Genomic DNA, 25,293 nt, shown 5'->3' with positions numbered 1-25,293 from the left:
AAAGGCATTCCAGCTTTACAATATTCCTCCACAGATGCTTCCGATGTTTTATCGCATCAGTGCCACAGATTTAACCACTTACAACAAGCTGGAGAAATGCATGGAAGAGGTCATACTATGCTTTTTAAGAGATCAGTGGCATGCTTCAATGCTCGCATATCAGTGATGTAGTTTTCCCCATTATTAACGCAATGTTTCTTGTAATGTAAAAGCTCCCATTTTCCCCAGTGGTAATGGTAAAAATTTCCAGTGCACAAATGTAGCAAGAAACTGCACATGTATTTAAGAGGAATAAAAATTTTAGTTTGGGGAATTAATGCACTTTGGAAAGTGGATCCGTTAGTATAGATCAGAATAGACTAAAAGCCCTATTTAATGAAATATAGGAGGGTCTCACATTTTGCACAAGTGTTTAAAACCCTCACTTACACTATTTAATAAGCTTAGTTTTCCCCCCCATAAGGTATTAACTAAATAATTGAGCAAATGCTATTAAATTTCACATTTGCCATAACAGAATTTCAAGAAACTTCTCCATAACATGGGTGGGATTTGTTGGCTGATCATGTGGCCACAGAAGTTTCAGAAGAAGCTAAATAAGTTCCTCAATGAAAAGGGACAAGTTGGAACAAGATGAAAATGGGCTTGTTCAGGAACCAAATGCCCTTGCAGACATACATCTTGAAGGTGGAGAAGCAAGTGCCAGGATTTAAGGTGGCAAAGGACCCAGTGATGCTGCTTCTGTGCAGTAATGCTGATGTCCTGCAGGGCATCATACACCAAGAATGAGAACTTTTTGCCATATATTGGCACTCAAGAGGCTTGGGTGACTATGCAACCTTTCTGGACTGGTTTCATAAGTGCTTCATATTTATGGGCAGAGGGGTAGGATGACACTGCTAGGGTGAAGATATTTCACCTGATGTGTGAGATCTGAAGGTCGCCTTACAGCCCTGTCCCATAAAATGTATCTCACATCGAAGCTCAACTCCATCCCTGTGATATTCATTCACAATCAAATCTGAAACTTTACTGTATGTACTTAAAGCACAGCAAAAGGAGCACAACAAGTGGATTTAGAATGTTTATTTAAACATTGTTAAAATCAATTAGATCCATTTGCAACATCCATATTTGCTCAGTATTGAAGATGGGTTGATTGTGCACAATGACAAGTTAACAAATTTGCTAAATGCAAGTAGTCTCAGACTGCAGGAAAGAAAAGCAGACAGCATGACAGACAAGTCACGCTATTCCTTTCTCATGTCATAGGTGACATGGTCTCGGGCTCATTTACAACAAATCACAACAAATCTAGCAGTTCTACAAAATACATCAAGCTCATGTTAGAAGCAATCTCTTTCAAGTTTGTTAAAAGTTTTTTTTAGAAGAAAAAACTTACTTCACTTAAACTTGCCAGAAACCTGTGGGCCCACCCATTGCCATGATGCAAGTCAGCAGGGCGTTTGGAAGTCCACTAACAGTTGCCTAAATGCTGGGATCATCTATGAAAGCCCAATTCAAGCCAGCCGATACAAAGGAAGTGTGGTCCACCACACAAAGGTTATTGGTTCATCGTCTCCCAGTGATGAGGAACCCTGGTCCTTGAATTTCAGTTTAACAGCTCAGCTTAATCAGCTGAACAAACTGAGCAATTTTAAGTTTCCAATTTTAAAAAGGCCAGGAAACATGCAGAACTATGGTGTTCCAGGACCAGGGTGACCCATCACAAAGCTATACTCTCCTGCTAGTACAGACCAGATGGCTAAAGTTTATCCTCATTCCCCCCTCAAGGCACTGGATTCATAAAACCTCAAATCGCAAATTAAACTGAAGTGTCAGTGTCTTCAAACCGAGAATTTCTGTAAAAATTATTTACATCCCTGTATCCGAAGAGAAGGGGAAGCACTTTTATTAAGCATTACTTTAAAGCATTTATAGTTGAATATTCAATCTCCCTGGGGAAAAATTTAGGTTCTGCCACCAAGTGCCACCCCCCAGCACACACATCTGATTCAGCCCAGAAGACTCCCTTTGTCTTCAATATGCACTGCCACCAACACAGCGATTTGTGTACAAAAAAGCTCACTGACCTAGTCTTCCCCTGTTCATATTTTTAAAAAAAACAGCCTATGCACAGTACATGGCATCCTTACTCACAGGTTTTTATATAAAATAACCCCACACCACCCCAATACACAGGCTTATCAAAGGATAAGAAACATTTAACCCAATGCAGTTATTTTAAGTCTAAAAAAATGACCCAATTTAAAGTTACAAAGCAGTTCTACATTATCTTTCATTTTTCCCAGGTAAGATTGTCGTCCTTGCTGCTCCTCTTCCTCTAGTTCCACACATGGCGTCTGCAGTGCTCAACAGCCTGAAGAGGAGAAAGCACACTTGGTTCTTCCCCATGCAAAACCTTAAATACTAGCATCCGGGTTAATAAAGTTTCGAGTCAGGCAGGTGTTACAGGCCTCTTTAAATTGTAACTTGGCTGGAGGAATGCGTTAATCTGACTGAGACAGGTAACAGTATAAAAACAAAGAGATCCCAAGGGAGATGAAGATCCCTGGGTCTACAGGTTTACCAGGACTACAAAGCAAACTGACTTCTGCTTCAATAAATGACTTCACTGGAACACTTAAGTTTTACTAGGAGATAAGAGACTGCCAAAGTTACCCAGATTTTAAACTCCATGACAAGAGCAGACTCATTGGGGCAGAAAATGCAAGGAGACAGAAATAGGAGAGATTATAATACTCACATCACAACGAGATGCAGTGTCCATGTTCTTGCACCAGTAGGATGGCCCCCAGCTGCACTCCTCTGTTCCTAGCAGCGGCTTCAGAGCACCAGGACAGGCACCAACTTTCTGAAGGGCCAGGAAATACAGCAGACCTCTAATACCGGGCATAAGACTCAGACTGTACAGCTTATCCTACTTATGCTCTCTGCCAAGACTGAACACCACCTCTCAGCAGGTGCATGCATCACTCCATGATGCTGTTCTTGTAATATACAAGTAGGGCAGCCAATTTACTAAGAAATGAAAATTGATACACATACAAAAAGCACCATGGGGAACCTTGCAGAGCAGAGAGCACTAACACGGTTGTTGACTATGTTGAGGACAAGGGGTATTTCCTGGGGTCTAAAAGCATGAAGATCTTTTGCCAGAACATTCTCAGATGTACATACCGTTATATATACATATGTTATCTGCTCCTACAGATAACCAATGCATAGACCAAACTAAATAAATTTCACTGCTCCACAGGACACAGGTTTCATGAGTTGCTTAAAACAGGCCTGTTGATTTTATTGTATCCAACTACAGTATGAAAATGGCTGAATATTTAATGATGTAGTAGAAGAGCACTACTTAAATACATGTGGAAATTACAATCAGTCATACTGGTCTCTAGAGAGCAGGACTAAAACAGGAAAACTCACAGTGCACACAAAGTCTGGGTCCAGCATCTGCAGGAGCAACTGCACAAGGAGGGGCTCGTACTGCTGCACCAGCTGGTCACACTGCACAGAGAGGGAGATGCACTCAGAGGGTACAATTACAGAGCACAGAAGGTGAACATGCCGATACATGCAGGACTGTCTCACACACAACAGATGCGAGTCAACGAGCACAGTAAGCAGTTACCTAAAAGATGCTTGGTGGCTTCTATGTAGGTGTATAAGGTAACCGCAAAAACCAGATATTCTAATATACCACACAGGACAGTGTTATAAGAAGGAGAAACCTCTCAAATTCCAGTTATAAACCAGCTGTCACTGCAGCTGACCACATTAAATATTTTAAGGCAGACACCGTCACAGTTCTCTTTTGTCCCATTTTCTGTCCAGACCATGTTCTCCATACAGCTTCAGACTCTTTCCCACACACTTACCTCGTCCCTCACTGTTTCAGGCAAGAAGTTACACACTTTCCTCACTGCTTCCTCAATCTGGGCCTCTGTGGCATTCTGCTCCAGAATACCATCAATATAGCGCACTGCCATCTTGCACACGTCACAGAACCCACCTAACTGGAAATGAGCCTTGTCCATCACTGCTGCTTGGTTAAAGAAAAACAAATTAGACAATAGTCCACATTACAGGACCTTAACAAGAAATAAAATGTAGTTTTTAAAAGCCTGAAAGAACATTCAGCTGCAATACTCTTGGATCATTCCCACAGCTCAGATACATCTGGAGCAGGATCCTATGTCACATCCGACAAAACTCACGGATATAGGGACGGCCACTGCACAACCCCAGCAGAGTGCACACAGTCTTGGGGTCAGCCTCCTGCACCAGCAGCTCGATCACAGCCTTGCCATAGACCTCAATCAGGTCACGGCACTGAGCAGAAAGGGCCCTCGGCAGCAGTGAGCACACCTTCTCCACTGCATGCACCACTGCCTCCTGGGGTGGGGAGGAGAGTGAGAAAGATGCTGTAGCAAAATGAAATGCTTGTGAAAGAATATATATGCCTACAACAAGATGCGTTGATTGTGAAAGGTAAGAGTGCTCAATAACTTGTACAGTTGCAAGAAAAAAAATTGTGAACCCTTTGGATTACCTGGATTTTTTCATTACTCGTAAAAATGCGGTCTGATCTTCCACTAGGTCACAATAATAGACCATCTACTTAAACCAATAACACAAACAATTTGTACTTCTTGTCAGTACTGAACATGATTTAAACAGTCTAGGTCGGAAAAAGTATGTGAACCTCTAGGCTAATGACTTCTCCAAAAGCTAATTAGAGCTGAGTGATCCAATCAATGACATGAGATTGGAGGTGCCATACCGTATAACAAGGGTTAACACAACGGTTGGTTACTGACAGACTGCTCTTCTCAAGAAGAGAGCCGTTCATGTGAACCATTCCCCGATCAAAAGAAATATTGGAGGACCTCAGAAAAATTGTAGAGGTGCATAAAGCTGAAAAAAGGCATTTCTAAAGGCCTGGGTGTTCAGCAATCCACAGTAAGAGAAACTGCCTACAAATGGAGGAAACTGAGTACTGTTGCTCCTCTCCCTAGGAGTGGGCGTCCTGCAAAGATCACAGCAAGAGTGCAGAATGCAATGCTGAAGGAGGTGAAAAAGAACCCTAGGGTAACAGCAAAGCACCTGCAGAGTCTCTTGAACTTGCCAAAGTCTCCATTCACGTGTGCACTATAAGAAAAACACTGAACAAGAATGGTGTTAATGGAAGGACACCACAGAGGAAACCACTGCTCTCCAAAAACTGTTGCTGCACTTCAAGTTTACAAAAGACCACCTGGATGTTCCACAACGTTTCTGGGACAATGCTCTGTCAAGATGGATGAGTCAAGTTGAACTCTTTGGCAGAAACGCGCACAATGTTTGGAAGAAAAAAAGCACTGCACACCAACATCAAAACCTCATCCCAACCATGAACCATCATGGCCTGGACAGCTTGCCATCACAGAGGGAACAATGAATTCAAAATTGTATCAAGAAATTTTACAGGAGAATGTCAGGGTAGCAGTCCATCACCTGAAGCTCAATAGAAGTTGGGTGATGCATTAAGACAATGAGCCGAAACAGAATGGCTTAAACAGAAAAAAATTCATGTTCAGGAGTGGCCATGTCAGAGTCCAGACCTCAACCCAAATGAGATGCTGTGGCATGATCTGAAGAGAGCTGTTCATGCAGGGAATCCCAGAAACACCAATGAACTGAAACAGTTTCATAAGGAGGAATGGTCTAAAATTCCTCCTAACCGTTGTGCAAGTCTCATCAGCAGCTACAGGAAACATTTAGTGGAGGTTATTGTTGCTAAAGGAGGTTCTACCAGTTACTAAAATACAAGGATTCACATACTTTTTCCCAGCATGGACTGTGAATGTTTAAATGATGTTTTCAATAGTGACAAGAAGTACAATTGTTTGCGTTATTAGTTTAAGCAGATTGTGTTTGTCTATTATTGTGACTTAGTTGAAGATCAGACCACATTTTTATGAGTAATTAATGCAGAAAGCCAGGTAATTCCAAAGGGTTCACAAACTTTTTCTTGTACCTGTATATATCTGACTGTGAATAAATACTATGTACTGTAGTGGTGTTCTGTAATAGTGCCAGGTGGCTATAGACCATGTTTGTACTCTTAACATTATAAACAAGCCCCTGGAGTTTATGAGCACCCAAGATGGATATGTACTGATACAATCACATTTTCACAACTACATACAGATGATGCATCCTCCCTCACTACCAATGTACGGTGAGTACAGCATACCTCAGAAGTCTTTCCTTCCAGGATACTCTCAATCTCCTTCATTACCAACTCACACACTGTGCACTGTGGGGGTTCACCAACTTTCACCAGCTTCTGAAGAGAAAAGAATGACTAAAATCAGTCCCACACATTTAATGTTCTTATTCCTTATAAAAACTACAAACTAACAATTTAGAAGAAACGCAAAGTCCTTTTACAGAGTGGAAATGTTCACTCTGGAAGAAATGTGGTCTTACTGTGTACTTCTTAAAGACTAGAAACAGGGTGTACAAATTCACAAACTTTCTAGGACTTGAAATTTTCCTCAGAAATAAGTTCATGTTGTTTCAGTTGTTAGGCAGATTACTTCCTAGTAAAGGAAGGGGGATTAAATGGCCTCTTCTTGTTGGTTATATATGCAAACCCGCATTACAGATTTCCCCCATACATTCCGGACATTCAGAGACCCTCTTAATTGACCATGCATCAGTTTCATTAGTTACGCTAGTCAAGGTTTAATTTATAGTTTTTCAGAGTAAAATTTAAAGCAAGTTTCTTATATAAGGGTTTAAGCTGGCCACATAAAGCATTTACTGATCTTAAAGTATGGATGAAAAGACTTAGTTACTAGGTTATACTGCAAAGTCAAAATTCACTTTGCTGGCAGTCTTTAGCTGTCCAGCAATAGAATGGGGTACAACTGTTTTTACTCATGTGCTCCCTATGGGATAATGCAAACACATATGTTGCCATTACCTTGGCAGGCTTGAGCTCAGCAGGCTTCACTACCTTGGCTGGGAAGAGCTTAGCTGCTACCAAGGTCTCCATGGGAACAGAGTGATGAACAGGGCAGAACCCAGCCCGGCTGCAGATGTCTTCTGGAGCCTACAAAAAAGCATGACAGCAATGTAAGAGTCAGGTTACATTGGTGAAATGCAAGACAAGCCTGGGTACAGCAAACGAGTTTACTAAATAGCACTAAACACAAGTCTAGATTTAAGACTAAACAGAAAACATTTTGGACTAGTCTGTCTTTTCAATTTGTCCAATATTTCCAGGTTTACTGCACAAATATCCAACTGTTGCTGTGATTTGGTCTGGTAAAATAATTTTCAATTAATAAAATACTTCAACCAAAACACAAACATGTATACCTCTTGCTTAAAGAGTACTATATTAATACACGTTTTCCCCTCCTCCATCATTCATAACAGGGGACCTCAAATACAAAAAAAAAACAGTGGCTGTCTGGCTCTTAATATAAACCACTGCAACCAGTATGCCGTGTGGTCAGACTGGGAGGGCATAAAAACACCAGACATGCAAGGGATAAGCAGGCACCATCTTTGCCATCCCAGATGTAATACCTGGCCCCATTTCATCCATACATCAGCTGACAGTTATAGTATCTAGAACATCTTGTTATACTTTTAAAACCAGGGGCCAGTACCAGACAAGACTATGGGGGGGTGATGTCCAGCTTCTACAGAAAAATGTATTTTCTTTATAACCCTCAAGCTGCACTCCTTGAAATTCCTGCTCCCAGTTTGAAAGAGACAAGCAGTTCAAGTCATTTTTAGAAGATTCCTGTATGATTAATGCATGGACATGCATGCATTAATATGAACCACAAGCAAAGGTCAGGAATTAATGGAAAGCTAGGGTTTAATCAAAAGACCATTTGCCAGGAGGAACAGGATAGAGGGTTAGAAATATCTGTTCTGCTTTAAAAACAAAATCCTAGGCTTTGGAAAATTCACTATGGCAAAACAGTTATTAGCACATTCATCTAGAAACTGCAGTGTATTGAATTAGAGTGCTGAGACTACGAGAGGTCTGGTAACATCATCCATTCCATGTATTTGCTCCAAATAACCAGCAACATATTGAGGTGAATGCCAAGAGATTTAGGAAATTGTTAAACCATCCTCATGCAAAGCTATAAATGCAGTACATTGCAAACTTGCTATACCCATGCAATCAACCAGGAATGCAGTCCACTACAGTGAACCTTATACAACCACCCCTCTCTCCCACATAGTCCAGAGTGTCTTGGGCACCAGGTGAGGGGGGGGGGGGGGGGTGAGTGGCTACAGAGATGAGCAGAACTACCACACTACATCACAGCAAGTCAACCAGCAACTAGAGGGAAAGCTACAGAGACAGAACACCTACCTGTTCCTGCAGATCGGAGAGGAACAGAGTAGAAAAAGAAATAATCATAAAGGAAAAAATAAAGAACAGGTGATTAAAGAACCAGAAAGTCACAAGACTGCATTAAGGTCCACAGCATATAGAAATGTTTTGTTCCAATTCCTTTTTAGTTTTAATGCTAGCCTCCCCTTTGCCATTTTAAAAAATGTAGTTAGCAATTTTGTATAATTGGCAACAAACTAATCTTGCTCAGGCCTAGGTTTACTTAGAATTGAAAAAAAAATATCAAAATGAGCTTGCACAGCTAGAGGGAATATTTAGACCCAAACAGTGTTTCATGCTACCTAGATCAGTTTTTTTTTTGCTGCAGATAGAAAAGACTAAGGTCTCAATAAGAGAGTTTGCTTTAAATTACTTTGTGGAGAAACCCACTCTCAAAAGAATTCATTGAGTTTTATCTTGCATTGAAATCAATAATTAGACAGGTTTAAGTTCAGAGTCACAGAACAGTAAAAAAAAAATGAGAGGTCTGGCACTGACAATTTAATAGGCACAAACCAAGCATGCAAGACTGAGGGATGAGACACCTAGTGCTGTGCAGCATTACTCTAAGTAGTACAATATTGGGACTTTTACCAATATAGATGAATATGTAAAATATTCTACAAAACAGACCTGTCTGCTGCAGAAAATGCAGTTATACAGAAGTACAGAGCAACCAATAATGAGATTTTGTAATAGAAACCAAGGTCCCTTTTCAACCCGAAAAGCTTGTTTTTTTCATAACTCTGCCAATTTGGAATCACCCCAGCACTTGATTAAAAAAATCATTTGTCCAAGTTTGTCACTTCAGACCATGCATGCATTTCTTCCGAATCTGCATTTTTCAGTGTGTGAGCCCTGCAGTGTCTATTGGAGATAATTAGAAGAATGATGCAGCTCTCAAAGATCCGTGGTAGATTAAAGCCCACCCAAACCCAGCTGCACTCATTCAACTGCAGACTGGTGTTTGGCTCATCTTGGTCACAATGATGCAGCAATGACTAGTACCGCCTCCTACATGAGCGGGAATCCACCTGCATACCAAACACGCTAAAGTAGTGGTTGAGCCACCCAGGTGCCCACCTTGTACACAGCTGTAAAAGTGTCCTTTTGCAAAGAAAATCTCTTCCTCCACTTTCTATGAGCTTTAGATCTCAGGTTTTCAAGAACACATAGGCACTGCAACATTGTGCTATACTGTAATGTATATTGTACCGTAATACACTCCAAGTTCCCACCCAGCCCAGCTGACTTACCATGGACATAAGCTGCTGGATGACGAGAGGACCATACTGTCCAACGTACTGCTTACACTGAAACAGACATACACAAGCTTATCAAACATGGTGAAAACCCTCAAAACCACAACGGCAACAGCTGCTTAACTAAATGCTTAGTGGGATAGTAGACTGAAATACAATTAAACTATCAAGATAATTTCAAATGAAAAAAAACAGGCAGAAGAGGTCATTGCCAAATTGCATACATTGTAAGTGCTAAAATGACAAAAATTCCCACCTTCCACTAAACACTTAAAAAAAGAGAGGGATGAAGACTACATCACCAGTCATCCCCATGACACCTTCACCCCTCCCTCTACTCATTTCATCCTCTCACCATGTCAGAAATGCCCGGCCCCAGGAGGTCACACTGAGTCTCGATCTGGCTGATGAGGGCACTGACAAAGGAGGTGTTGGACTTGGCTTGGTCTTGGGCATCCTTTATGAATGTCACACAGTCCTTGCAAACATCACCATTTTCCTGAAAGGGTGGAATAAAGGCAAGAACATCTCAAACTAAAATAAAACTACAATCGTGCCCTCCTTGCACTCACATGGAATTCTAAAGTCATTTTCTCTGTGTTCTGCAGCTTTGGATTAACTATCAGAATCAACTACTACTTATTTACACTGCAAGCTCCACAACAGATGGAGCATCAACCAGAGGAAGGAAGTAGCTCAGACAGCAATGGGTGCTCAAAGGTGCCAAGCAAGTCATAGGGCTGATATTGCACATGAACACTGTGGACCACATGTGAAAACTGTGATCTTTGGGGGAACAACAATTACCAGCATTTACCAACACAGAAAACGTTCAACCAAATTTGCTGTTCTCCCTCTAAGTATTTTGGAGGGTAAGAAGGCTGGTCTGAACTGCTTCTAATTCAGAAACTTACCACAGAAGAAGTTTAGATTGCAACAATCCCCCTGTCTACACAAGATGTTTGCCGAGAAGTAAGAAACCCTTGGGTATCTTAAACCTGTTACAAACCTTTTCAACTATCTGAAGTTAACAGCAGGATTAAGACATACAATAGAACAGAACAGAAGCATCTAGGATTCCTTCTCCGATTATGCCAACCTATTCTCCCAGCAGACCTCACCGGTTTGGGAGTCTCCTTGGGGGGCGACTGAGGGTACAGCAGCTGGGGGACATTAGCGATGAATGGGGACAATCGCTGAGCAAGGTCAACTTGGGGGATCTCATTGGAAAGGATCTGAGCCTCAGCCATCTCCTTCTGCAGTGACCTGCACAGCCCCATAGCACAGCAAACCGCGTTGGGGTCCTCCTGTAATGAATGCAAGACACCTACCCATTACATCGGTTAACTCTGTCATGTCAGACAATGCTCGTTTAATTATATTAAAAATAGTAAATTTGTCCATCTATAAGAAGTTAAGCAACACTAAGCACCTACACTTCTGTCACTTTTAAAAACTAAAATATGGTAATCCCAATTCAGAAATGTGTCCTTTACAATGTGTATAACTCACAATTCATATTGTTCTGGTTTTGCTCTTCTGAACATTCTCAAAGTATTCACTCATAAACAGGCATAAATTAAACGTTTTTACCAACACAGGAATCACTCATTGAAATAAGACAAGCCACTGTTTCCTCTATATACAAGCATAAAAGCACTACCTAAACGATAGAAGGCAAGTTAAAATTACAGTGAATGAAGTGACTTATTCAGGTGATTTAAGCCTTTAATTTTACAATATCCCCTCATCCATCCTATTTATTACTATGTACAAGTGTGCACACTGCTGTAATATTCCTGTCAGGAAGCACAGTATACAAATACTAACAAGTATTGTGAAGAAAATTTTAAATTTTGCGACCTCAAATTCAATTTTGCAATATCTCAGGGTAAAACAATCCCAGAGAGATGTTACAGGAAAATAACATCTTGCACAAATTCTTTCAAACCTAGAACAATTGTGGCAGTGTGTTACTCTCCCCCAGTTCTTCAAACATGCAAAAATGGTGGGGCATTCAGGATTGAAGTACGTTTGTTTACTCGTATAAAGTTTCACATCTTACTCTGAGCATGCCTTTAGGAATTAGCCCCAGGTCTCATAAACGGAATGTGGATTGCGAGTTGGTCACCAGTTTATCTGAACCCAAAGCCCACCCTAGTGCACGGTGTCCCGCCCCCACCCTCACCAGCTCGCCCGTGAGGATGCCCATCAGGACGGGGTAATAGTTGTCCACCATCTCCTTGCACTCCGAGGACAAGCCAGCATCTGGGATCAGTTGGCATGCCTTCTCCAGATAACCAAGGATTTCAGCCTGGGAAAACACAGACTTCAAATGAATGAGGACTTGGGGTTGCAATTTTAAGGTTTGCCAGAGGTTGCAAAAACAAAACTGAAACATTCCATGAAGTAACGGATTTAACAAATTTCCAACTTCAGAAATTTCTGATTTTCGTTTAAGTACAGATTAAATCCATGACAAAAGTTGAAAAACAATAAAGGGCTATATGAAGATTTGCTAACACTGCAATCTGGGGTGAAGATAATTAAATTGAAGACAAGCTGCGTTTCCTTCTTCTGTAACGTTTTGAGCATGTTACATGAGATTTTAAGATAATTACCATTTCTAGAATTTCCACAAATCACCGGATCTCATTTCCCCTAGGAGTACAGGTATCCGAACTAGTTTGTACCCACACAAAAGCACAGAATAAGATTTGATTGTTTTATTTGTTAAAGCAAACTTTTACACATTCCTCTTGATAAACATCAGTTCGGTGACAACCTTAACATGATTTACAGGTTTAGAAGCTTTTCTGTACACAGGGAAAATTTTTTGCACCATCCTGCTAACAAGATGCATTACCATCTTTCCTTGTTTCACTCATTGTTGCGATCTTTACTTTCAGTATACAAGATTACCACTTTAGCAGTTTTATTCACATACTGAAACAGTAAAGACGCATTCTCCATTGTTCTCCAATTTATTGCAGTTCTTAGCACTTCCATATTATTTAAAATGTAGTTAGGTTTGATTAATGTGCCTCTAATTAATCTGGGTGAAAACAGCTTTTTATGATACTGCCAATAACTGCAAAACTCTGCAGAGAGCTTAAGCCTTCCACCTTCATAATCACAGGGATTATATTTTCAGATTTTCTGCCGGACACTTGTATTGGTTAGCACTGCCACGTGCCGTTATCCGATGCATATTTTATTGCTTTTTCTTTTCTTTTTGCAGAAAAAATAACCACACAGGCTAAATCATTAAAAATTAAGATTTGACATCAACTGACAGATTGAATAACACCAAGTTAAGTCTGGACTTGAATGTACGAGTTACAATGCCAGTAAAACAATACTGGCATTGTCCTCTGCGAACGCTACCTCAGTGGCATTGTCCTTCAACAGGCTGCCCACCACTGTGAGGACTTCCTTGCACAAGTCGCATGGCACAGTTTTCTGAAAAGAAAAAAAAACACCAGGTTTAAATTCTCTTGGAGGGACTGAAAGAACTTTGGCAATATTCATAAGGCTTATACTTCAGCTACAATCACTTAAAAAATAATTTATAGCATTTCAATAAGTGGTACAAGGGTATTGCACTCTGAAAATGTGAATCATTCGCAAAACATGTATTAGGCTAGAGCAGTGGTTATCAACCTTCACATTTCACAATATGTGCCGAATCAATCCTTAATTAACTTAAGGAGTTTGCAGGAGCCATGCTTGACTACCCTGGGCTAGAGTGCACTGTAAACTCACAGCAGTGGGTTTGTTCCAGACATTCTGCTGGCAGTGGGTCACAGCGCCACAGGTAGAGGCCGTCTTGACATTTTGGCACCAGTAGGGGGGGCCCTTGGCACACTGCTCCTTCCCCAACAGAGGGGAAGCCGCAGCTAGAGGAGCAAAAATGCACATGTTAAAAATAAAATGTAGAAAAGGGTTAAACGGGTCAACTAGACCTTTCCTGTGTAAAGATAATAGGTGGACCTATGCTGATTAAAGGAAAAGATTCATTGTTCACTTCCTGGAGGTTACACAAGAAGCAGGAACCAAAAGCAAGCTGCTGAAACCTGCAACAAACAAGTCATGATCTCAAAACTGCCTTAGGATCAATCACATGACTCTCCAGTCACCCCAGACCAAAAAAACCCCAAGGATTACAAAACTGCAAACAGCATTCTAGAACCTGCAATTATGACTGGCAAAATCAACAGGGTCAAGATTTCATAAGTCACTGCTTAACAATGAGGAAATAATGGCTTGAAGAACCTTTACCCAGATCACCTCCCCTCAACTAAAGAATCTCATTTTGCCCTCTTCAAATCACAGCAATACCTTTTCACTTACAGCAACAATGAAAACAACCAGATTTCCTCCAATTTAATTTCAGATTTTTTATACTCAAAGGCTGGACACGCCTTACAAACAGCTATTAATAAAGTCAGCTGTTGAACACAAGTTATTTACCATTAATCAGGATTTCAGGAATAATTGTGCCTTTCATACCCAGCTGTTCTCTTGTGGTAATTAGTTGATTCATAGCTGGTGTGCTATTAGGAAACCCATGGGTTCATAATTTAAGCCCATTGTGCATTCATTTGTCACAGGAACAGGTGACGAGCATAAGAAAAGGTGTCAAAATCAAAAGCTCGTTCCAGATTATCGACTCAATTAAGTGTAACATTTGGAAATATTTTACACTTAATAATTCTAAACATAAATCCAATTCAAAGCTATAAAATTAAATATGAACATTTCAAAGATCTGGAAAATTTCATTAACTTCAGAAAATGAAAGCTTAATAACCGTGGAAAAAAAAACAAATTTAGCTACCAAGACCTCTGTACTAGACGGCTCAAGCATTATACTGCCCTTGACCTCTGCCACCCCTAGTCTTAAAAAGCAGTGAGGCAGCAGGACGAGAAGATCAGCAGACCCTGTGCTCTGACGCAGGGAAATTCTCAGCTCATCTATCCCCTGTTAAGGTGAAGTCAGGCCTGGCCAAGTGTGTAAAGTAGTAAAGGAAGACAGGAAGCCTTCACTGGTTTCAATATACTTTGTAACAAATAGTCAAAAGATGACTTAGGTTATTCCTTTTTTATACACAACAGCAAATAAATTCCCATTTTTCCCCACTTTACTAAGTCACCTTAAGCACATTTATTCACACTGTGCATCACGAGACTTGACCAGGAAAAAAAAAAAAAGGCTGATGATGTCATCTTAAATCACGAGGGCCCAGTCCTTTCACAGACTTGCAGTGATTCATACACAACACACTTGAGTCCTCAGGAACAGTGAGCCAGTAGTCTCGGCAGCACACAGACCCCGTTCTCTTGAGCAGGGCACGGTCAGGAACCGAGTGGCTCAACCCTGGAGCATGCATGTTATCCATGTTCGATTTGCTTTTTCTCCCATTGCCTCCCACCTCAGACGTTCAAATTAGGTTTAAATGGTAGCTCAAATATGTTAAAATGGGGGAAAGGGTGAACAAATGAATTCAATAGGCCTCCTCTTAAGTGGCCTTCATGATGAACCTTTTTTACATACTGAACCAACCCAAACGTAAATGCCCAACAGACATACTGGAATATGGGAACAGAAAGTGAACGGCCAAAAACAGACATGAGAGAATGAGGAAGTGTTTTGAAGTACAGAGACATTCTGAAACAACGTATTCTGGCATTTATAGCTTTTGACGTCATTTTTCAGTACAAATAATATGAAGGTCTTTCTATGTAAAAGTCACACCACAAAGGAGGAAACGAGCTGTATTAAAAGGTAAAGGTCTGATCCACTGCTAGAGGTCTGTTTTAAATGGGCAATATCTCACCAGCTCCGTGAAGAGCTACTGCCAAGGTACAAGATGAAAAAAAAATGAACACCAAGACAAAGGAGTGATGACTCAAGTTAAACTAAATTACCAAACCAATCCAATTAACCTCCATTTTCCTCATGAAAATGGAAGATGAGGCTTTCAAGCACAGCCAAACTATCCATACATGCAGAGATACCCACTCTAGGGAAGGAGCAGTTTGCAAAAGCTCTCTGAAGGCAATCAAGGTGCAGAGCAGAGAACACATTACACACTGATGGAGGCATAAACATGTCCCTGAGATTTAACAGGATTTTATTAATCCACTGTTAGCAACTAGTTTCATTGTTTAGTCTTATACCATGCATGCACTACAGGCTTGAACACAGCAGCTCTGAGTTCATATGAGAACCCCCTTCCAAGTCAACTTATCCCAGCATCAAGGAGAAAAAAAGCTTCAGATATGCCACTGTAGACAGAACATTTAATCTCTAAATGGTATCTTTCTTCAGAAAGGGTTAAAAAACATTAAGGATGGTGCACTGTCTTGCGTTGAGCTGAATATAAGGAACAGGTATGCACAGAGAAAAGAAGTGAAAGAACACAAGATTAAAAATGTATCACTGGCTGGTATATAGGCTTTAGTTTGTAGAGTATACTACTGAAATTCAGAATATAAATGTACAAGCAGGAGAGGCAGCATCAGCATGTTTCTCCGTAATCCACCCAACATACCCTGGCACAGTTCCACTCAGTTCATCTCTGCAGTATTAAAACTAATGTCACTCAGTACCTTCTGTAGTACATAAGGTATCTATGTATAGATTTAAAAACACTAGCATTGCATTAGGCTAAAATATTCAGAGTACCACTATTCATGCCTGGCACTTTGAGGAGTGCCTTAGGTCTAATGCTATATACCAGGCCATATGAAGAACTAACCACTCTAGCACCCATCTGGGTTGAAAAAAAGACCATCCACACCAGAGTGGAGTTTGTGATGCAGCACACAGAAGGTGGAAAACAAGGGTGAGAGATGCTGGATATAAAAAAAAAATTCCACATTAATGAACTCAGAAAAATTTAAAAAACTGTTGTAGCACATCAGCTTCCTCAAAGATCACTCGGTGAGGAAATGAAAGCTACAGCAAAAATATGCCCCTATATTATATCACACATACCATTTTCAAATAGCATTATCTCCAAACAGCACCTTTGAGGGCTGTAGTCACACTTCTGTTTTAGGCTCCTCTCAGGGCATGCTAGGTTGCACAGGAAAACATGCAAGAGTACAAGTGACAAAATAAAAATAAGCTGAAATCTGCATTTAACCTGAAAGAACCCATCAACTAAAATTACTGTTAAAAAGTTTCACATTATGTGCTCTCACCCACTTCAAGCTATTACTGACTACGTAGAAATCAAATCGTTAGCCAAGCCCTTTCTCCAAACAAGATCAGATATGAAGCTGCTGTGAAAAGTGGAAAAAGAGCAAAAGAAGCATTTGCGTTATAAACCAAAAAAGCAGTGAGGCAGCAGGAGAGGCTGATTACACATCATAAGGACTATCACATTCCCAAGTCAGCACATCCTTCTGCAGAACACAGATACAGAAAGTTCAGGGTTCACTGTATAAAGAATGACAACACAACAAGGCACATGAGTTTTTGTTTTCTGATAACATTTGTGCTAGCAAGCAGAAATGTCAGATACAACCTTGTCTTTTGGTGCATATGTCCACCACCCAACACAAAAACAACTGTCTCAATGCAACATCGGCACTTACTGTGCACATTTTAAACTGTGCTTTAAGAAGTAAATTTTAACAAAGAAGATCCATATTTGTGGGTTAAGCAAAAAATTAGGATACCGGTATGTGATTTGTCAGGCTCTGGTAATTCTCTGTGGCTAAGCATCTGCGCCTGTGGCTGGAAGGTTGCCGGTTCAAATCCCGCAGCCAGCAGAGGAATCCTACTCTGTTGGGATCCTGAGCAAGGCCCTTCACCCCAGCTGCTCCAGGGGTGCCATTTTATTGTCTGACCCTGCGCTCTGACCCCAAGCTTCTCTCCGTCTGTCTGTGCGTCTCATGGAGAGCAAGATGGGGTATGTGAAAAGAAATTCCTAATACAAGAAACTGTATAGGGCTAATAAAGTGATCTTGTCTTAAGGCAGAAATACTTTGTTGCTGGCTTCCAAAATATCAAGCAGTGCCGATATACAGTATGTCCCCCCCTCTCATACCTGGATCAGATACAGCATTGCAGATACTTTTCCCCTACTCCAGATCTCAACATTGCCCCAGTATTGGACCAGCTGCAGCTGACCGCCATCTACAGTTCCTATTAAAATACCAGCAGCACCAGGTGCTGGCAGAGGGATACAGTGAACTGGAGCTTCACACTGATTGTGGTCCAAGCCAGCCTGCTAACAATGCCAGAGTGTTAAACACGAAGGGAAAGTGGGGGGTGTCAATGAACCTGTCATGGCAGTGGGCAATCTGCAAGGCTCTTCCCATGACACCAGCTTAAAGTGTACACAAAGAGGTGGGATAAAAAAAAAAAGCACCTTGAATTGAAATTAACAATACAATAGTGGTAAACAGGAGAGGGATGGAACTGTTTCCACTTCTGCCATTTTTTCAGGAACGTCATACCAAGTTCCAAGTTCTAAAAGGACAATGAAACACCCAGATCAGCAGGACAGGTCACCACCATTTGAGGAAGGCTTGGTTCCTCTTCACAGTTTCGGTCACAGCAGCCCTCGGTTTTAGACTTAGCCGAGATTAACAAAAATATCAAAGACTCAGAACTTAAAGGAATCACAGATTACTGCCAAGAGTTACATTTTTTTAAAATCTTAAACCTATATCTGTTCAAATTATAATTAAGAATCTTCTCCTTTGGTTTAGAGTAACCGATTCTACTCCACAAAAATTAATGTTGCCTTGCCCCAAGTTTAATTTTTCTTACTACATCTCCTGCTACCTGTCAGGCCCAGTGTGTTGAATTCGGAACATTCCACCTTTGCATAATCTAAATTTTTCTGACTGCAGATTGCATTGCATAAAGGCAACGGCTAAATACATCATGCAGCCGAAGCGTAAAGCAGAAACGTGTCCTTCCCGTCAGAGACCCATGGCAATTGTTTCAATCAAGCGTTTATCACACTTGGCCGGTATGCAGGAGGACCGCTTTTCACTGTCGAATACACTGAGGAGGTGCTATTATTTTGGTGCATTTTTTTAAAGCGAAATCTCAGTTCCTTCCCACAGAATTCACTTCTTACCATGAAGCAGTCAAAAGTATAGACACTGGGAGAAAACACCAGATTCAGACCCGTCCTCTTCTCATAAGGAAACACTAGACAGAATTGCATGGACACTTTTACTGCCTTCTTATGATCAATCCAGCGACAATGTTATGAAACATACTAGAGGCTTCGCAAGCCCCCGGGTCAGCGACCATGTCCAGCTGCAACATTAGATAACGCAACTGACCGACTAGTCTCTCCTAATCTCAGTTCAGGTAAATAAGGCTATGAAATCATACTTCACAGAAGATAAGAAATTCTATCGCATCGAGGATTACCGTTACAAAACATGTTTGCACAGAAGACGCAATAACTGACAGCTCAAACAAGAGCGCATATACCTTGGTTTTTTTTTACAAAATGCGCAGCAGGGACTTTCGGTTCAGCAGATCCTTACTATGTCGCAACGCAAAGGGGTCGCCGTCTAGTTTTGGGAAAGAAGAGTCATTATAAAAGCTGAGCAGTGGATTATTTAGAGCTAGTCGGTCAACAGCGTTATCCAATAGTAATGGGTATTTTGCCAATATAACCATTGGCAATACTGCAGTCGAACTAAGAGGTGAACTCACTGAAGGTCGTGATGCTTTTCCAATCCTAAAATTCACCAACAGCAATGTGGTCTGCTGATAGCGAATAAAGTCCTTGTTTGTGAAATGCACGCTTCGTACACTTAGTCACGTTACACTCACGCGTAAAAGAAATGAGTATAACTGGGTGTGGCGTCACTTTGCGTTTCAAACACGCATGGGTGAATCACATACAATACATATAGAAATGTATATGCCGGTTAACTGCGCTGTACTGAAAAGAGGAAAGTCTTCAAAACCCAAACCGCCTGATTTGACTAAAACAGAAAATAGCAATGGGGGATTTCAACTATCACGACTGAAATCGGAAAATTCCCCATATGCATTCGAGTTTCTTTTACTTTCCAACAACGATTAGTTGAACTTGAACGAGAAACAAAGCAATTCAATACCACAAACACTGGTCCAACTAGCTACGCTTTAGTCGTAGAATCCTGCTAAACATGAATTTGTTAGAAGTACAGCCCACTGAGACACAATATAGCACATTTAAATTGTTATTCTAAACCACAATTCTGAAAAATACTAGATTTAACTGAAAGCAGATTACCGCTTATTAGCAGTGACGGAAAGTATTACGACTAAATACTATAATACATGTACAATGTTTTTCTGGGAATTATTGCGTCGGATTAAACGATTAGGTGCTTAAACGGTGACGTACCGAATATGTTACACAGGCTTACAAAAACATTTATCCAACCCAAAACAGAGACACACAGAATAACAATAATATAAAATAAACCACTTTCCAAGATAAATGACACTGCAGTATTCGGCACAACCAATGTAAAAACAATGGCTATTTACCGATAAATCCTTCCGCCTAGCGATGTCAACAGCGTTATCGTCTCAATACGAACCAAAACAAGTATCATGCAACTCCAAAATAAAACTATAAAACTCAGAAACATATATTATGGTAAAGGGGTTACATAATCAAAATATTACCTGTGGAAATTAAAAGAAACGTCAAAACAATCATGTCTTCTCCGTTACGTGACCGGCTACTCTCTTTCACAACAACTTCGACTACTGCAATGCGCAGTGCCGACGCCAGAACTGTTTTTAAAGGAGGCACGTGACTCGGAAGTGACGTTTATAGGCTCGGACAATGGATAGACTTCTAGAAATGGCAAAAAAAAATTCTCGACGATGATGAAAATCTTACAAAACAAAGCTCTTTTTACCTACATCGCCCCCTTCTGTAAGGGATTTTCACTAGATTTTTAATACCAAAAAAGTCTACGTCTAACGTACTGGAGTTTTTTCTGCAGTTCAAGCGCATTTGTAGAGATGGTTACTAGTTGTTGATTGAAGATAGTTGTAAGTAGTAGAAACATTAGTATTGTCGTTATCTTCATAATCACCATTATTATTAGATTCATTAATATTTCAATTATATTTTTATTATTAGTAAAAGTACAAATTAAAAGTAAAAGCTGTCCTTTATATTTGGGTAGAAAGTTGAAGGTTTTCAGCACCATTGGGTTAATGTTGCACAAAAAAAAAACAATTCCATCACCTGAAAAACAGACAGGTGAACTTCACTGCCAGTGAAACCAAGCAAAGTAGTTACATGAAGCCAGGCTTTGTTTTACAATACAGAATATTTAGAGCTCTCTGACCATGTTTGATTGAATTTCTACTTGCCCTTTTCTAAATCTCTGGTACTGTTCCCATTCATCTCACCAACAGTACTTGGCTAGAGCCACAAATTCAGAGAATTGTCCCACTATAGAAGAAAACTCACAGATCCATGGGAAAATCAATAATTGTTTTGCTTTATATAATGGTCAATACAGAAGAGAAGAGGGAAGTCAAGGCACTAGCAAGAAACTAAAAGAGACAGGACTTCCCATTACAATGCATTTCTTTGCAAACAGCAACAAGTATAACCAATAATAAGGGCATTTTGAACATCGCTTTTCACACAGTCGTCTTTAACCTCTTCAGGCAAGTGTTTCACCATGACAGCAACACATTGCCTAGCAGAAATCTGCATCAAGACTTAACTTTTTCTTTTGTCCCCAAGTTAAGTTCCGGAGACGCATCTCTTCCTGTCTGTCCATTATTCTAAACACAACCACATCCTTCCTAAACTTAGTGCATCTACAGGATGGAGACATATCAAGCTGGCTGGTCTGACTACAGCTAAAACGTTGTTCTACATTCCCTCTCCTGGCATCACTTGATCTTGTCTTTGATTTTGTTCAGATGGAGAGCTGGACCAACATGTGGGCTGCTAAGAACAAGTAGAGGTCAATTCCACGCTGAAAAGTAGAAAGGAAAAAATTGGCTACTGAGCCATTTTCAGTGTTTTCTTGGTTGTTTTTTTTAGTTTGGCTATTAAGATGACAGCTGAAGATAGCTTAACAGCCATAATGTCATGTTCCTTCAACACCCCAGCATGGAATTACCCTTGGCATTATCTGTATGGACATTGTATGTTATTTATATGGCATTATTCCAAGGGACAGAGAACTGCTGCTGATGCAGTCAAACCTCTGTTACATCAGCAGCAGTTCTCCAAGCTTTCTCTGTCCCTAGTAGCTGCTTGATTCTATTACAGGGGTCCTTAGGTAGAAATATAGAGGGGGAGCAGCACTGAGCAGGAGGGGACGGGTGGAGAAACTTGTTTGAAAAATCAATTAACTAATCACAAAGACCTTCATTTTTATACCTTCCCCTGCTAAAAGGGAAATTTTAAGAACTGCAAGGTCTAATACTGTCCTCCAAGAAACGGACCCATCTTGCAATCCAACAGAAAGTAAACTTAAGTAACTGAGGCAAAAAGAAGGAACAAAGTAACACTCAAGAAGAAGAAGTAGAAGAAGAAGATGATGATATTTAATACAGCAATTTTTAAAATGATTTTCTCAAAATGCTTTACAGGAAAATAAAAAAGTTAAAAGAAAACAGTAACAAAGATAGGAGATATGTCACCATGTCACCTATAGCATGTACAGTAGATACGTTTTGAGGACAAACAGGAGGCCAGAATCAGATAAACGAAGGTTATGAGGTGAGGAGTAGGAAGATAATACGTCAGATAGGTATTGAAGTGCCAAGTTTTTAAGAGCCTTACAGGTGAGCATGAGAATTTTGAAGCCAACACAAAACCTGAAAGGAAACCAGTGCAAGGATTCCAGGACAGGAGTAATGTAATCACTTGAATGCAACATGGTCAGGATTCTGGTTACCTAGTTCTGGAAACATTGAAGTTTGTTCAGTGTGTAGGGGATTGAGTAAGGGACTGTAGTAATCAAAAGGCAAACACGTTGACCAGCTTTTCTGCTACAGAGACAACACAGAACATTGTCTGGCAATATTTCTGAGATGAAGAATGATGTTTTTACAATATTTTGCACACGTGGGTCAGACATCAAGCCTGGATCACATATCACCTCCAGGGTCTTCAATTTAGATTGAAATTCAAGCACAGTGCCATCCACAGATAGGGTTACTACATTGGCTTTAGACAGTTGATGGTAGATGCCTAAAGCACGACTTCCGTCTTGTAGCAGTTTAAATGAAGGAAATTTAGTCATCCAGGATTTTGTCAGAACTACAATTAGAAAGTGCAGAAAAAGACAGTGTTTCAGTGTCATGTTTGGTACAGATGTAGATTTGAGTACCATAGGCATGATAATTCAGATCATGTGATTTTAATAACATGTAAATACGGAATAGTAGGGGGACCAGTATAGAGTCCTGAGGAACATTAACCCAACATCAGAACTGAAACCCCTAAGAGAGACGAAATGTCAGCAATTATTTAGAGTTGAACCATTTAAGAACAATGTCAGAAAATCCAAACAGTCTCAAAACCGGAAGGTAAGATGTTGTGATAAAAAAAAGGCAGAACTAAAACCTAGGAGAATAAGCACAGCAAAACCAGAATCAATAACAGGTGCACACAAAGACCAACGCACATGACACACCACACACAGCCATAAGATCGTCAGTAATGTGCTGTGTGACTGTCTGAAACAAGATTTCAAAGAGGTTGTTTGAAATTAAATGGTCGTTTAATTGAACTGCAAAAGCAAATCCTATTTTTTTTACGAGATAAGGTAGATTGGAAACAGGGCAAAAAGTGTTTAGACAGTCCAGGGCCATATTTATTTTCTGCACAGGGATAACTGCAGCCATATTCAAGGCCGTTGGTACCACTACAGCGCTCATGGACTCATTTATGTTGAACGCAACAGGATAGAAATAAAAGAAAGTATGAATGGAAGGTCATAAAGAGCTGATGGATTTCATACAAACTGTAGGGTTAATGTAAGGCATTTACATAATCCCGAATAACAAGCTACATATTATTCAATGTTTTTGTTTTGCTGTAAATCAAGCTTGTATTTTAAAAAGTATCTATCAGTAAAGATGACCACCTTCCAAAGATTAGATCTCACTGGATCCGAAGCCAGAGGAAATTGATTTTCTTCAACAATCCACTAATGACGCAGCAGGCACAAACAAGAGATTAAAAACCATGTAATGGTCCTGCTTCTGAAAGTTGTATTCACTCTGAAGTGCTTTGCATCCATTTGTGCCCGCACAGTTTATCTGACAGTCTTACTGTAAAGCAGGTTTGTTTAACTCAATTCTTAGAGGGCTGCAGCACCTCCATGCTTTCATTCAATCCAAGCTCCATTTCATTTAGCATGCCTAATTATTTTGGTCACTGCCACACTCCTTGGAACGAAAAAAATATATAGCTTTCCCCGAGTGTTGTTAATTAAATGTATTATACGTTTATTTGATTATGAAGTCAAATGGATCAATAAGGTTAATAAGCCTGAAACTGGAATAAAAACTGAAGTTCCTGCAGCAGTATAGGAACTGACACCCGCACTGCTGGCATTCCTACACCATTCATTGATAGTTTTTCCTTCACTACCAGAATGCATGAAGAAATTTACACTGTCCCTAAATTGTACCAAGGTTTCTTACTACTAGAAAGCATAACAACGATTAAGAAAATCACTTGTTTATTATGTAACGTATATACAATGCGTTCTGTAGATCTTGGTCGGTGCCGGCTGTACATCCGCATGTATGGCTGGGCTGGAAAAGAAGAGAGAACAATTATGGAGTTGACCACACGTCGGCCTAATTCACTGATGAAAGCGACGCAGTTCTATCTTAATACTGGTGTTCACAGAAACTAAAATAACAAACAAAAGATTTACACAGCTTCAGTGTCAAAGAAGCTACAGCAAAACAGGTGCACAAACACCGACGCACATACACCACACACATCCGAATCAACAATAACATTAACTGGCGCACCCTTGGGACACACGACTACACCCTTAACGACAGGCGAGCACAATTCATCAGCAAGTAAACACACCGGCCAAACGCTCATCTCTTGTGGAGAGGCCTACTTTCGCTGAGGCCCGTTTCCAACCCGGCGCACGGTTCTACGGTTCGCTGCTCATCTTTCCGCACAACAGTGGGCCGCACCACGTCAACGTCCCGCTCCAGGTGATCCAGCAGCGAAGGGATCTCGCTCGGGGCGGCGTGGAAGTCCACCAGGAAGTACCCGCCACGCGTGTGTCTCATGTTGTGCTTGGAGATCTTGTACGGCAGCGTCCTCTCGCCCAGGCTCTGCAGCTCCCGCACCACAGCTCCTCTCTCCAACAGCGTCTCTACCGTGCGCCGCAGAACTGTTTTAGTCTCAGGCCTCTGCATGGCCTTCAATATCAAGGCCAGCTCGTACCTAGGCATTTTCAAGTATATATATATATTATATCTATTTTTATAAAATCACGGATTTTATGATGAATCAATCCATATCCTCAGACCACAAGGACACACAATCCCCACTAACGCTCTTTTAAATAGAGCAGTCCCCCATCC

At 40.6% G+C, this 25,293-nt stretch overlaps 2 protein-coding genes across 3 annotated transcripts; both read right to left on the bottom strand.

Annotated features, from left to right (window-relative positions):
- Positions 1-1,071: 1,071 nt before the first annotated feature.
- On the bottom strand, positions 1,072-20,495 carry psap (prosaposin). Its single transcript, XM_088916035.1, has 14 exons — positions 20,374-20,495; positions 13,471-13,604; positions 13,093-13,167; positions 11,894-12,019; positions 10,827-11,012; positions 10,061-10,204; positions 9,700-9,756; positions 7,004-7,132; positions 6,269-6,361; positions 4,248-4,425; positions 3,909-4,072; positions 3,457-3,537; positions 2,768-2,875; positions 1,072-2,380 (listed from the first exon to the last, which is right to left on the bottom strand). The coding sequence occupies exons 1-14, from the start codon at positions 20,405-20,407 to the stop codon at positions 2,345-2,347; spliced, it is 1,545 nt and encodes a 514-aa protein (XP_088772161.1). The 5' UTR covers positions 20,408-20,495; the 3' UTR covers positions 1,072-2,344.
- Positions 20,496-22,250: 1,755 nt separating this feature from the next.
- Positions 22,251-25,288, bottom strand: mrps6 (mitochondrial ribosomal protein S6). Of its 2 annotated transcripts, none has more exons than XM_088916034.1 (2): positions 24,785-25,288; positions 22,251-24,495 (listed from the first exon to the last, which is right to left on the bottom strand). In XM_088916034.1, exon 1 carries the CDS (start codon positions 25,159-25,161, stop codon positions 24,796-24,798), a length of 366 nt encoding a protein of 121 aa, XP_088772160.1. In that variant the 5' UTR covers positions 25,162-25,288; the 3' UTR covers positions 22,251-24,495; positions 24,785-24,795. The 2 variants fall into 2 exon arrangements, with proteins under 2 accessions (XP_088772160.1, XP_088772159.1); XM_088916033.1 differs by having other exon boundaries at positions 24,819-25,288.
- Positions 25,289-25,293: the final 5 nt, after the last annotated feature.

Source organism: Atractosteus spatula, chromosome 5, assembly GCF_055471065.1.
Source record: "Atractosteus spatula isolate fAtrSpa1 chromosome 5, fAtrSpa1.hap1, whole genome shotgun sequence".
Classification (NCBI taxonomy): domain Eukaryota; kingdom Metazoa; phylum Chordata; class Actinopteri; order Semionotiformes; family Lepisosteidae; genus Atractosteus; species Atractosteus spatula.
The sequence above is the reverse complement of the archived record's forward strand: the minus strand, read 5'-3'. Positions and strand labels throughout refer to the sequence as shown.

Excerpts from the sequence above, each read along its gene's own strand:
- mrps6 (XM_088916033.1), bottom strand. The coding sequence starts at position 25,161 with ATGCCTAGGTACGAGCTGGCCTTGATATTGAAGGCCATGCAGAGGCCT. Across the intron at positions 24,496-24,818 it reads GGAAACGGGCCTCAGCGAAA|CCCAGCCATACATGCGGATG; the intron begins GTAGGCCTCTCC and ends CTTCTTTTCCAG.
- psap (XM_088916035.1), bottom strand. The coding sequence starts at position 20,407 with ATGATTGTTTTGACGTTTCTTTTAATTTCCACAG. Across the intron at positions 6,362-7,003 it reads CTGAGCTCAAGCCTGCCAAG|AAGCTGGTGAAAGTTGGTGA; the intron begins GTAATGGCAACA and ends TTTTCTCTTCAG. Across the intron at positions 3,538-3,908 it reads CTGAAACAGTGAGGGACGAG|TGTGACCAGCTGGTGCAGCA; the intron begins GTAAGTGTGTGG and ends CTCTCTGTGCAG.